General features: G+C 44.4%; 2 protein-coding genes across 6 annotated transcripts in view; one reads left to right on the top strand and one right to left on the bottom strand.

Moving 5' to 3' along the window:
• Positions 1-9,030, bottom strand: part of LOC137631184 (lysophospholipase D GDPD1-like) — a 40,826-nt gene extending 31,796 nt beyond the window's left edge. Inside the window, exon 1 of the mRNA XM_068362914.1 lies at positions 8,764-9,030. Within this exon, the coding sequence (XP_068219015.1) occupies positions 8,764-8,899 (136 nt within the window). The 5' untranslated portion in view covers positions 8,900-9,030. The remainder of the gene's footprint in view (positions 1-8,763) is intronic.
• Positions 9,031-9,828: 798 nt separating this feature from the next.
• The window catches only part of LOC137631182 (maternal embryonic leucine zipper kinase-like), a 111,171-nt gene continuing 106,569 nt past the window's right edge, over positions 9,829-14,430 (top strand). Inside the window, exon 1 of one of the 5 annotated variants that reach the window (XM_068362909.1) lies at positions 9,829-9,952. The gene's annotated coding sequence lies outside the window, so the exon portion shown is untranslated. The other 4 variants (XM_068362910.1, XM_068362912.1, XM_068362911.1 and 1 more) reach the window with 4 other exon arrangements.

Genomic DNA, 14,430 nt, shown 5'->3' with positions numbered 1-14,430 from the left:
GAGGCTGAACAACTCTAAGGTGCTGAAGTATACAGGGCTGCAACCCATACTAAAGGACCTCTACACAACCTCTAACCCAGGCGCTTCTCAAGAACGAATTGACCACCCGCCAAATCAAAAAGGATGCGGAAGGCTTCTTAGCCTACCGTAACAACCCAAAAAACAACAAAAAGGCATTCAAGAGAAAGGTTAAAAAAGGTTATGGGATTAAGGGAATGTAGTGGCTGAGCCCTCACCTACTACTGCACTCGCTGCTACGAATGGTCCCAGGGTGTAGCAGTTCTCGTAAAGAGACTGGACATCTTTAAGATAAAATGATGCAAACACTGACTTGCTCCTCCAATAAGTTGCATCCATAATGCTCTGCAGAGAACGGTTCTGTTTAAAGGCCATCGAAGTGGCTACAGCTCTCACTTCGTGGGTCCTTACCTTCAGCAAAGCAAGGTCTTCATCCTTCATGTGAGAATGGGCTTCTCTAATCAGAAGCCTTATATAATACGAAACTGCGTTTTTGGACATAGGCATCGAAGGTTTCTTGATTGCACACCATAAGGCTTCTGACTGTCCTCGTATAGGTTTTGACCTATTAAGATAGTATTTCAGAGCTCTGACAGGGCAAAGAACTCTTTCTAGCTCGTTACCCACCATGTTGGAAAGGCTAGGAATTTCGAACGATCTAGGCCAAGGACGTGAAGGAAGTTCATTCTTAGCTAAAAATCCGAGCTGTAAAGAACATGTTGCTGATTCGGATGTGAACCCAATGTTCTTGCTGAAGGCGTGAACCTCACTAACTCTTTTAGCTGTTGCAAGGCAGACGAGGAAAAGAGTCTTGAGAGTAAGGTCTTTGAAGGAAGCTGACTGGAGAGGTTCGAACCTAGGAGACATAAGGAACCTTAAGACTACGTCTAGATTCCAGCCTGGAGTGGATAAATGACGTTCTTTAGAAGTCTCGAAAGATTTAAGGATGTCTTGAAGGTCCTTGTTGGAGGAAAGGTCCAAACCTCTGTGGCGGAGAACTGAAGCCAACATACTTCTGTACCCTTTAATCGTAGGAGCCGAAAGGGATCTCACATTCCTTAGATGTAATAGGAAGTCAGCTACTTGGGTTACAGAGGTATTGGTAGAGGAAACTGCATTGGCTCTGCACCAGCTTCGGAAGACTTCCCACTTGGATTGGTAGACTCTACGAGTGGATACCCTCCTTGCTCTGGCAATCGCTCTGGCTGCCTCCTTCGAAAAGCCTCTAGCTCTAGCGAATCTTTCGACAGTCTGAAGGCAGTCAGACGAAGAGCGTGGAGGTTTGGGTGTACCTTGTTTACGTGAGGTTGACGTAGAAGGTCCACTCTTAGAGGGAGAGTCCTGGGAACGTCGACCAGCCATTGTAGTACCTCTGTGAACCATTCTCTTGCAGGCCAAAGGGGAGCAACCAGCGTCAGCCGTGTCCCTTCGTGCGAGACGAACTTCTGAATGACTCTGTTGATGATCTTGAACGGCGGGAATGCATATAGGTCGAGATGGGACCAATTCAGCAGAAAAGCATCCACGTGAACTGCTGCTGGGTCTGGAACTGGGGAACAGTACAAAGGAAGCCTCTTGGTCATGGAGGTGGCGAACAGATCTATCGTAGGCTGACCCCACAAGGTCCAAAGTCTGTTGCACACGCTCTTGTGAAGGGTCCATTCCGTGGGGATGACTTGATCTTTTCTGCTGAGGCGATCTGCTGAGACGTTCATGTTGCCCTGAATGAACCTCGTTACCAGAGTGAGATTTAGACTTCTTGACCAAATGAGGAGGTCCCTTGCTATCTCGTACAGCTTCCTCGAATGGGTCCCTCCCTGCTTGGAGATGTAAGCCAAGGCTGTGGTGTTGTCGGAGTTCACCTCCACCACCTTGCCTAACAGGAGGGACTTGAAGTTCATTAAGGCCAGCAGCTCCTTGCAGTTGATGTGGAGCGTTTCCTGTTCCTTGTTCCATGTTCCCGAGCATTCCTGTCCGTTCAAGGTCGCGCCCCAGCCCGAGTCTGATGCGTCCGAAAAGAGATGAAGATTGGGGGTCTGAATCGCTAACGATAGACCCTCCTTGAGAAGGATGTTGGTCTTCCACCACAAGAGAGTAGTCTTCATCTCTTTGGTGACAGGAATAGAGACTGCTTCGAGCGTCAAATCCTTGTCCCAGTGAGCTGCTAGATGGAATTGGAGAGGGCGGAGGTGGAGTCTCCCTAACTCGACGAACAGGGCTAACGATGACAGGGTCCCTGTTAGACTCATCCACTGTCTCACCGAGCAACTGTTCCTCTTCAGCATGCTCAGGATGCATTCTAGGGCTTGGCTTATCCTTGGGGCCGATGGAAAAGCCCGAAAAGCCTGACTCCGAATCTCCATTCCCAGGTAAACGATGGATTGGGAGGGAATGAGCTGGGACTTTTCTAAGTTGACCAATAGACCCAGTTCCTTGATCAAGTCCAAAGTCCAGTTGAGACTCTCCAGACAGCGACGACTTGTGGGGGCTCTTAACAGCCAGTCGTCTAAATAAAGGGAGGCTCTGATGTCCGATAAGTGGAGGAATTTTGCAATATTCCTCATCAGATGCGTAAACACCATAGGAGCTGTGCTTAGGCCAAAACACAGGGCTTGGAATTGGTACACAACCTTTCCAAAAACGAATCTCAGGAAAGGTTGGGAGTCTGGATGAATAGGAACGTGAAAGTAAGCGTCTTTCAGATCCAACGAGACCATCCAGTCCTCCTGCCTGACCGCTGCTAGGACCGACTTCGTCGTCTCCATAGTGAACGTCTGCTTGGTGACATAAGCATTGAGCGCGCTGACGTCCAGCACCGGTCTCCAACCTCCTGTCTTCTTGGCCACCAGAAAGAGACGGTTGTAGAAGCCCGGGGATTGATGGTCCCGGACTATCACCACTGCCTTCTTCTGTAACAGGAGCGACACCTCCTGGTGTAACGCTAGCCTCTTGTCCTTTTCCTTGTAGTTGGGAGAGAGGTTGATGGGAGAAGTGGTCAGAGGGGGATTGCGGCAGAATGGTATCCTGTAACCCTCCCTTAGCCACTTGACAGACTGGGCGTCTGCACCTCTTCTTTCCCAAGCTTGCCAGAAGGTCTTGAGTCTGGCTCCTACTGCTGTCTGGAGAGGAGGAGAGTCAGTGTTTGCCTTTTGAAGTCTTGGGACCTTTCTTAGACCTGCCCCTGGAAGAGTCTGGACGGGTACTTCCTCGGCTGGGGGCTCTGCCACGAAAGGGCGGAATAAATCTTGTAGCAGGAGTATCGGCCACTGGGGTGCGGTAAGTTCTGGGAACTGAAGGAGCAACCTTAGCCTTACGAGCTGAAGAGGCCACAAGGTCATGAGTGTCCTTCTGAATAAGGGCCGCAGACAAATCCTTGATAAGCTCTTCGGGGAACAGGAACTTAGAAAGCGGAGCAAAAAGTAACTGAGACCTTTGACAAGAGGTGATGCCAGTAGAAAGAAAAGTGCAAAGTTGTTCCCTTTTCTTGAGTACTCCTGAAACAAACATTGATGCAAGTTCGCCGGACCCATCCCGAATTGCTTTATCCATACAGGACATTATAAGCATGGCTGAGTCCTTGTCAGCAGGGGCAGTCTTCTTGCTCAAGGCCCCCAGGCACCAGTCGAGAAAATTGAAAATCTCAAAGGCACGAAATATACCCTTTAAGAAGTGGTCTAAGTCGGAAAAGGTCCAGCAGACCTTAGAGCGCCTCATAGCCGATCTACGTGGAGAGTCGACCAAACTTGAGAAGTCAGCCTGGGCAGAGGCAGGGACTCCCAAGCCTGGTTCCTCTCCTGTGGCATACCATACGCCCGCCTTAGAAGTCAGCTTAGTAGGAGGGAACATAAAAGAAGTCTTCCCTAGTTGCTGTTTGGACTGCAACCAATCCCCTAACATTCTTAAAGCTCTCTTAGAGGATCTAGCAAAGACGAGCTTAGTATAGGCCGACTTAACAGGTTGCATGCCTAGCGAAAACTCAGATGGAGGAGAGCGAGGGGTAGCAGAAACAAAATGATCCGGGTAAACCTCTCTGAAAAGAGCCAGGACCTTGCGAAAGTCAATGGAGGGAGGAGAAGACTTGGGTTCCTCCACGTCCGAAGAGGGATCATCTAGGTGCGCAGCTTCCTCCTCAGAAACCTCATCACCAGAGTGGTGCGAAGCGAGAGGTAAAGTTACAGCGGTGTGCTGAACAGCAGAATCCTGACAAGCGGGTGCATAAACACTTGCGGTTTCATCCTCAAGTCTCTGTTGAAGAGGATGAGGGCTGGTAACGACAAAGTCAAGAGGTTGGGATGAAGGAGGTTCTGCGGCGGTTTGAGGAGCAAGTGTGGAGAGAGGCGACTGTATTAAAACCTGAGGTTCAGGCTGCAAAGACTGGTCAAGTAGAGTAGAGGAAGGTAGGTGCATGCGTTGAGGTGGCTGACTCCTAGCATGAGTTTCCTGTCTCAAGAGTTGCGCTTGCTTCAAGGGTTGAGGTGGATGCGCAGTAGCAGGTTCCTGTCTCACGAGTTGAGGTTCTTGAGGTGTGAGCTGCGAGAGTTGAGGTAGCGGCTGCGCAGAACGCAGTTCCTGTCTCACGAGTTGAGGTTCTTGAGGTGCTAGCCTCAAGAGTTGAGGCTCTCGCCTTGAGGAAAGTTGAGGTAGCAGCTGCGAGAGCTGAGGTGGCTGCCTCAAGGATGGTAGAGGTTGTCGTACCTCAAGAGGTTGTTGCCTCGAAGATGGTCTAACCGCAAGAAAATCTTGCCTCAAAGGAAGAGGAGGATGAAAGGCATAAGACTCCTGTTCCCATTGTTGAGGTTGCCTTAAGGAAGGTGGAGGTTGCTGCACAACGCTGGTAACTGGCAACTCCGAACGCGGTAAGGTAGCTTGAGGAACCTCAACTTCGTACGTCTGGCAGACTGGACTGCGGTGAGGCGGAGCGCTCGCAGGAGGAGGTGTAACCTTCTCTGCCTGAAACTCACGCATTAAGACCGCAAGCTGCGACTGCATGGACTGCAGCAAAGTCATCTTGGGATCAACAGACGATAAGGTCTGTTGAGGCAAAGCCTTAACAGAAGATGAGGTCTGTTGAGGCATCGCCTTACCTCTCTTAGGAGGTGTGCAGTCACCTGATGACTGCGGAGAGTCAGAGCTAACCCAATGACTGCATCCGGGTTGTTGAACTCTTGAGGTCTGGACTTTACGTTTAAGAGGTCTTGAGACCTGAGTCCAGCGTTTTCTCCCCGAAATTTCTTCTGCAGACGAGGAAAATAAGGGCTCAATCGTCTGCGGGTGGGAGTGACGGTCTCTGTAAGACACGCCCGCAACCACCGAGGATACTTCTGTGCGCCGATCAAGGCCTGCCGAACCCTTTTGCCCTTCGACATTGCTTCTCCCCTGGGCTTGGGAGCTTGCAAGAGGTCCCGGACTGGGAGGACGACTGGCACGCACAGAAGTACCCTCACGCACAACACTGACACTGACACTAGCACTCGGCACCGCACTGACACTAGCACTCGGCACAGCACTGGCACTACCACTTCCCACTGCACTTTTGACCTTAAGTTCCTTGACGTCCGCCAAGAGGAACTTGTGGTCACTCACTACCGATTCCACTTTGTCACCTAAAGCCTGAATGGCACGCAAAACATCGGACATATCAGGCTGAGCACAAATAGTAGGTTCGGGGGTAGCCACTACAGGGGGAGGAAAAGGTTGAGGATCATGAGGTGAGGAATAAAGCGAAGAGCGAGCAGAACTCCTCCTAACTCTCTCTCTCTCTAACTTAGTGGTATATTTAAGGAATCGAACAAACTCAAGTTCCGAAAGTCCGGCACATTCCTCACATCGATCTTCCAACTGACAGGATATTTCCCTACAGTCGGAACAAGCGGTGTGAGGATCAACCGAGGCCTTCGGAATACGCCTATTACAAGTCCTACATCGTCTATGGGGAGGGGCTTGAGAAAGGTCGGACATCTTGAATCAAAGAGCTAGTCAAGGGGGATTCCAAATAAAGCAAAAGATCGTTAACCATTAATCAAATCAAATAAAAGCTATCTAAGCTAATAGAAAAGTTTCCAGTATAGCGAAAGCTGAAATCTTAGAGCAATACTTCACCAAAAACCGTGAACAAGACTCCAAAATATAAGCGTATCCATGAACGTCTTGCCGGAAGCACGACAGAGGAAAAATTGAGGTGGTGTCAACAAGAAGTACTGCAGTACCTGGCCACAGGTGGCGCTGGTGAGTACACCCCCTTCTAGTATAGTGATCGCTGGCGTATCCCTTCCGTAGAATTCTGTCGGGCAACGGAGTTGACAGCTACATGATTATCGGGTAAGTTTAATATTGAAAACTGGAATTTGCTATAAGAAATGGATATGGATGAATGCTGGCTATTTTGGCATTTGTTTCTGTATGACTAATGGGAGCTGCAGCATAATAACTCTCATATCGATCAACTAAAATGTGAACACCCATTAATTTTCCAAGTTCATTGTTCACTTTTGGGAGAACGATTTTGGGTTACTGGGCAATCGTTGCTTGCATTAGATTTTGGCAGCTTTCTGTGTTTTGTACTGTATGATGTAATCAATAGCAAGCTTTTTCAATCAATTATGAGCTTCCAAATATTTATGACTAAGTTCCCGGAAGTGATTTTACAAGAACCCTTTTTCATCATCCAGTTCAGTTCCACAACAACTAAAAAGATTTTAAAATATATTGTAATTTCATATATTTTGGTCATTGATTGTGTTTAAAACATTCTCTATTCTATATATGGCTATTGATGCTCCCGAGAAAGTAAAAATATTAACCAAAATAATGACATACATAATTGTGGTGTGCGCAGCTCATCCATTCACTGCTTGCCAGAACAGAGGAGCATTGAGATTGTTTATTTGCAAGCAAAGTAAGCCATGGAGGAGCAGAAATCATTCGAGACATGATATAAATTATGGGTAATTATGATATTCTAAATAGTGACCCACGAGGATGGTATGCACTGCACATCCATGTACCGCAGAACAGAGGAGCAGTGAAATAATGTTTATTTGCGAGGGAAGCAAGCCACGGCAAACCAAAAAACTATTTGAGGTACATGATGTTTATGATAGTTTAATTTCAAGCACTTACACAAAACATTTATTTTTCGTACTGACTATCCTGTGTTTATTATGCATTTCTGACATTAATATTTTTTAACATCACTTATTTTAGGTGTATCTCTGTCCAAATCTCAGCTTTCCCACTGGAATCCTCCGCATACTTTAGTTTTACTTAAAAGGCTGCGCTTCTGGTCCTATACAGCAGGGGAATGCTGCTCTCTACAGGACTTTGTCCTTTTATCATGTTCATTTCAGGCCATTCAGCATTTCACACGCCATAATGGTCGTTTATTGTCGAGTCCACACTATTGAAGCACTTAAAAACAAGAATGGGTGGTTTGCCCCAAAATTTTCATAGTCAGAAATGAATAAAACACAAAAAAATTATTTGAAAAATATATCTTTTGTATTTGAATAGAAATTAAAGTATTATATATTAACTGAAATCTTTAACTTTCTAACACATGACAATGGAAAAACCATGGTACAGAGGCTATGTTACTACCCAAGACTAGAGAACAATGGTTTGACTTTGAAGTGTTCTTCTCCTAGAAGAGCTGCATACCATAACTAAAGTTTCTCTTCTAGTTCTACCCTTACCAATTCTTATATAGCCACTAGTCAATTACAGTGCAGTAATTAACCCCTTGAGTGAAGACATTCTTTATTTCTTAGTGTTGTCAGGTATATGAGGAAAGAAGAGAATGTTTACACATGGGCCAGATTACTCAGTGTATGCATGGGCAAAGGAAAAATGATCCGTAACTAAAGAAGGATCGGAGCCTTTGTAGGGTGACGGCCAGATCCCGTAGAAAACGAGAATATTCTGAACTGTGGCCGTCGTTCTAAAAACGATTTTGGCAGGAGAAGCTAACTTAAAAAACCCACCTAACCTATGCTAAAAGCCGTATCCTTACCCAGGGGGGCTTCGCCCCCTCGGACCCCCCCCCCTTACACAACAGTTTCCTTACCTACGAGTACGACGGGAGAAGCTAACATAAAAAACCCACCTAACCTATGCTAAAAGCCGTGTCCTTACCCAGGGGGGCTGCGCCCTTTGGACCCCCCCCCTTACACAACATATTTAAGATCCGTAGACCATTTCCAAACGTTTTTATTCTATACAAGATAACAGTCGGAGAGATAATAAGCAAATTAGGAGGCTTGGCCGTAGCGCTACAAACTACCCGAAGGATCTATATGTACTAAAATGATCCATAACTAGAGAGGGACCTCAATTACTGTATTACTACCTGGCCAGTTAAACGACCATATAAATCTCTGGGGGTAGTATTTACACCGTTCCAATATCCTATTATTAATTCTCTTGTGCACTAATACCAGCTAGCCTACATTTTCGAACAAATTCGTTGACTTCAGGAAGATTACCATAAGAAGAAAGGTAACCTATAATAGGTTACCTTTGTCAGTTACCCAGTAACAGTTTAGCCAAGGTACTACCCTACCGGCAGACCATGGTTGCACAGGTTAAAATGCATTTGAATCTATTAGGGTACAATTTTTCATGGATTAGACCTGTGACCGGTATATTACCTTCAATATAATGGATTAAATAGAACGTTGAACAGGTTCATAGTCATGCTACTATTACATATCAATAATAAATTGATTTACTGCAATGCGTCTGTCTCACCTCCACGATGACTAATGTGTCTGCAGATGAACTTCACATCCTTTTTCTTGTGTAATATCATAGGAAACTTGAAGAATATGATTGACGATATAATGTAACATCCCACAACTGCTGCGAGGATCATTTCAGTCACCATTTAATACAAAGAGAAAGAGGAGCCACAACCAACCCTATGTCTCTATGGATTTTGTTTACTACTGCAACGCCGAGAGTGGGTCAGTGCAACACTGTTTATCATTTCATTAACATACACTGCTTAAACATGTTGAAAACTCGTGATAAAAATGTTTTTATATTTTAGGTTTTTATAGCTCTTAGAGTAGACGAGTTTAAATGGTTAAATTGCTAAAATATCCGTGAAAATATGAACATCGTCTGCAGTGTTTTGTGCGCACCTCGTAAGTCATCTGTGACATCATTTATCAACTTCTCGTTGATTGGTTGTTGCCATAGCATATAATGACGTCATATGTATCTATCAGTTGATTGGTCAATTTTTATACCTGTCTTATGACGTCACACATATACAATGAGATGATTGGTTCCTATCTAGACGTCATAGCTATGTCCCTGCCGATTGGCTGTTGCCGAAAAGTACCTTCATTTAAGGAAAACTCATGATAAAAATGTTTTTATATTTTAGGTTTTTATAGCTCTTAGAGTAGACGAGTTTAAATGGTTAAATTGCTAAAATATCCGTGAAAATATGAACATCGTCTGCAGTGTTTTCTGCGCACCTCGTAAGTCATCTGTGACATCATTTATCAACTTCGCGTTGATTGGTTGTTTCCATAGCATATAATGACGTCATATATATCTATCAGTTGATTGGTCAATTTTTATACCTGTCTTATGAATAAGGTTGCCAGTTTGGCCTTTTTTTCAGGCCAAAAAAATCTCAAATTTGTCCTTTTTAAAAATTAGTTGGCCTTTAGTAATATCATGAAATAAAATGTGGGCTTTGAATACTATATTTTTGGCCTTTTTCTAATAATGGGTTGGCCTTTTAAAGCTGTGGTTGATTATAAGTTGGCCTTTTCCCATTTAGAAAATCTGGCAACCCTGCTTATGACGTCACACATATACAATCAGCTGATTGGTTCCTATCTAGACGTCATAGCTATGTCCCTGCGGATTGGCTGTGGCCGAAAAGTATCTTCATTTAAGAAGGAGTGTTGGAAAACAATCGGTACGATTTCCCGAAATATTGTGTATTTTCGCTTTATTATTGTTCTAAGAGAGTGAATTTTAGAATTTCGAGTAACGCAGGGAGGTCATTGAGCGTGTAAGCAATGAATTGATAACATATAAAAGTTAAATATCTTAGTCTACGGTGAAAGGAGTCATGTGCAGGAAGTGGGCTGGTGTGCTGTTACTCCATTTAAATTGCCTTCGGTAGCAGTACTGCGTAAGTTCTTGTGTACGAACAGCAGCCTATATTATGAATTGGACAATGGTTTGTTCTTCTTTGGTTTGGTAATTATGGTCAAGATAGATTTATAAGTCTTTGTTTAGTTTGGAGTAGACAGCGTCATGGCCTGGCGGTTTGGAACTTTGGATGGCTTATTCTGAACGTAGGGATTGAGGCCATGCTAATATACGCTATTATTATTATTATTATTATTATCATTATTATTATTACTAGCTAAGCTACAACCCTAGTTGGAAAAGCAGGATGTTATAACCCCAGGGGCTCCAACGGGGAAAAATAGCCCCGTGAGAATGGAAATAAACTAGGAAAAGTTTTGAACAATTAAAGAATGTTTTAAGAACAGTAATAACATTAAAACAAATTATGCATAAACGATAAAAAGAGGCATGTCAGCCTGTTCGGTAAAGTTTTACTGTAGCGTAATTTTTTCTATAAGAAAAAGTAGTTTTTTTCCTAGGTTACATTGCCCTGTAATACAGTAAAATAATACCGACTTGATATGCCATATTGGTTTGGGGGTAAAAGTAAAAGCTACCATAGACTTCATCCTTGACAGGATGTTTTCAAAATTCAGAGTGTTTATAAGTGTCTGAAACGTTGATTGATCATCAGTACTGCGTTGTTTGTATTCTTTTTATTATGGTTTGGATATGTTTACCTCTTTCAGTAGCTGAATGAAAAGCTTGGAGACCAGGGAGAAGCAATGCCTTTTATTTTCTCTATTATTATTATTATTATTACTATCCAAGCTACAACCCCAGTTGGAAAAGCAAGATGCTATAAGGCCAGGGTCTCCAACAGGGAAAAATAGCCCAGTGAGGAAAGGAAATAAGGAAATAAATAAATGAAGAGAACAAATTAACAATAAATCATTCTAAAAAAAGTAACGTCAAAACAGACATGTCATATATAAACTATTAACATCAAAAACAAATACAGTATGTCATAAATAAACTATAAAAAGACTCATGTCCGCCTGGTCAACAAAAAAGCATTAGCTCCAACTTTGAACTTTTGAAGTTCTACTGATTCAACTACCCGATTAGGAAGATCATTCCACAACTTGGTAACAGCTGGAATAAAACATCTAGAGTACTGCGTAGTATTGAGCCTCATGAAGGAGAAGGCCTGGCTATTAGAATTAACTGCCTGTCTAGTATTACGAACAGGATAGAATTGTCCAGGGACAATTGAATATGAACAGTTAGATGTAATACACAAATAATCTTTAGCTCGGCCCAGAGTGTCCTCACCCTTCGTAAGCACACGAACAGAACCAAGAGGAGGGTCATGAAGAACACAATCTCTGCATGGATTCGCAAAGTTATTGACTTTGCTCTGAATCCCGACCCTCCAACAACACGTCGTCCCCGAGCGCGTGATGTCGGGAGTTGCTACGTCCCTGGCCTTCAAAAAGAACTACTGTGACGCAGGTATTACAAACTGCATTCACTGCCTACTACCTGCAAGACGCGACCCACAGGAACCTTGATACGTTTTCTATCGGTCCTGTGGTGGCTGCTCAACAGCTGGTTTAGTACCTCAAGCTCCTTATTGGACAAGTAGCAGATGGTAGAAGGCATTGGTTACCCGGGTTTTAGTCTGAATGAATGAAAGGAATGTCTAGCTCTTTTCCTTTCTTCGTCCTCCCCTCTCTAGGGAAAATCAGCATCCTGGAACATTGCACAAGCTGGCCTCAAACCTCTGCAGGTAAACCAGGGTACTGTAGTTTGTAGCGCTATGGCCAAGCGTCCTAATTTGCTTCTTATCGCTCCGACTGTTATCTTGTATAGAATAAAAACGTTTGGAAATGGTCTACAGATCTTAAATATGTTGTGTAAGGGGGGGTCCGGGGGGCCGCAGCCCCCCTGGGTAAGGACACGGCTTTTAGCATAGGTTAGGTGGGATTTTTAAGTTAGCTTCTCCCGCCAAAATCGTTTTTAGAACGACGGCCACAGTTCAGAATATTCCCGTTTTCTACGGGATCTGGCCGTCACCTTACAAAGGCTCCGGTAAACCATCGCTCCCTTTTGTAACCTAGTATTGTTCCAATACTGTTGCATACCCATATACAAATGGCAAATTCGGAGGTAATTTGTATCTTTCCTAACGATGCAAACCTTAGCTATTTCCTAACGATGCAAACCTTAGCTATATACTGTACATACATACCCACCAACCCCGTCCCCCTTGAAGCCCTATCTCCAAGTTAAGTGAGGTAAATCACAGGTGTGTGAGTGGGAGGGGTAACAGGCTACCCCCCTACCCCCACTAACTAGCAGGATGGGTAGTTAACTTTCGCCAAATTTTAATGGCTCGTACTTTTAGCTTCGCTGGAAGTATACCCCTATAAATAGCTAAGGTTTGTACTGTTAGGAAAAATATAAATTACCTCTGAATTTGTCATGTTGAGGTGGTTTGGCCATGTTGAGAGAATGGAAAGTGGCTGCTAAAACAGGTGATGAATGCAAGAGCTGATGGGAGACGTACAAGAGGAAGGCCAATTTTAGGTGGATGGATGGAGTGAAGAAAGCTCTGGGTGATAGGAGAATAGATGTGAGAGAGGCAAGAGAGCGTGCTAGAAATAGGAATGAATGGCGAGCGATTGTGACGCAGTTCCAGTAGGCCTTGCTGCTTCCTCCGGTTGCTTTGGTGTGTGGAACTTCATTTGTGGTGGATAACGGGGAGTGTGGGCTGTGGTACCCTAGCAGTACCAGGGAAACTGTTGAATCGCTCGCAGACTGGGAGGTGCAGAGAAAGTAAAGGTCCCCTTTTGTTCCTTTGTTTGATGTTGGCTAGCCCCTAAAATTTTGGGAAGTGCCTTGGTGAATAGATAGATATTGACGACTGGAAAGAAATTATTTTTTCACACACCAAGGCCCGCCTGAACAGACCTTTAGTGTTTGGTGGAGGGCGAGAAATAAACCCCTAAAAAGTAAAAGTAAGTAGTCCTGACCGCCTCGGCAAGGAAGTTGCTACAGGGTTGAGATAGGATTCTTATATTTTGTCACGTAATGGGGATTTGATAAACTGAGAGAAGTTGAAAATCATATCCAAGCAGAGGTTGAAGTACAGTAGAGTATTTGGGTATGCTGATAGAGACAGCAACAGCGAGTGTCTTTCTGTCATATAGTAGCATTAGAATACTCAAGGAAGTTGTGCAAGTGTTTCTGTTCAAAAGAGAAGTCCCAGCTTGGTGTTGGCAGATTATTCTCGACCACCTTCCCAAGCTGGAAAACTCGTTCTACATGAGTGCTCTCAGAGATCTCTTCAGTGATGTTTGAAAGATCATTGGTTAGCCAACAAGGATCCCTGTTCCTTCCTGTTCCAGTGAGACAGGAGTCTTGGTGTGATCTTACCTTTTTGCTGAACGAGGCAAACCTCACATAAGGAGTCCCTGATATGGCTCGGGTGTTTGGTCTCGAGAGGAAATGCATCTCTACATCAACATCTTGGAAATGTAAGAAGCGTTTCCAGCTCTGGAGGCATTCTAAGAACATTTGAGGAGCCGTTAGGTAGTGTTAGTAAACAACAACACCACCGTTGTGACTTAAGTGACTTATGTCAAGACGCAAGGGGAAAGTCTGGGCAACATTTCACTGTGTAGAGTTGTCGGCCAGGTACATTCCGACCAAAAGAAATGTACTCGTAGACACAGTCGACCAGCAGGGACAGGTTGTAGTAGACACTTAGCTGACAAGGACAGGTTATAAGAGTGGAGTGGTCCCTTATCCTTGGGTAGCAGAGAGGTTTTTTCCCTGTGGGGTTCGCCGGGATCAACCTTTTTGCCAAACGGCAAGCTCCCCCAATCCAGACTCATGGTCCGTGTTTGAAGACGCCTTCACGCACTCATGGGATCACTTAAAACACTTATGCTTTTCCTCTGTTCAGTCTTATCCACCCACTAATCAGTTGAGTGTTGATTAACCCTGGTGCTCCCAGATGTCCTCATGCCGAATGGTATCCCAATCTGTTAAAACTTCTAGTCGAGGTAACTACTCCAATGTCCAACACTCCTCTGTCAGCTGTACCTTCAAAGGTACCACAAATTTGTGAAGTCGTTGGAACTTCACGGTTGGAGGCTATCCAGCATCAACTCAGTGTGGAAGGCTTTTTACTAGATATTGCATAGATGTCTCAGTACCTGTGATGGTCCTTTGCAGCTGTCTACCAAGCAGTTTATTGGCCTGTTAAAGAACAAAGGTTTATATATGCTTAGGGATAAACACTTTGTA

Source organism: Palaemon carinicauda, chromosome 39, assembly GCF_036898095.1.
Source record: "Palaemon carinicauda isolate YSFRI2023 chromosome 39, ASM3689809v2, whole genome shotgun sequence".
Taxonomy (NCBI): domain Eukaryota; kingdom Metazoa; phylum Arthropoda; class Malacostraca; order Decapoda; family Palaemonidae; genus Palaemon; species Palaemon carinicauda.
This window is presented reverse-complemented; position numbering and strand designations above follow the sequence as displayed.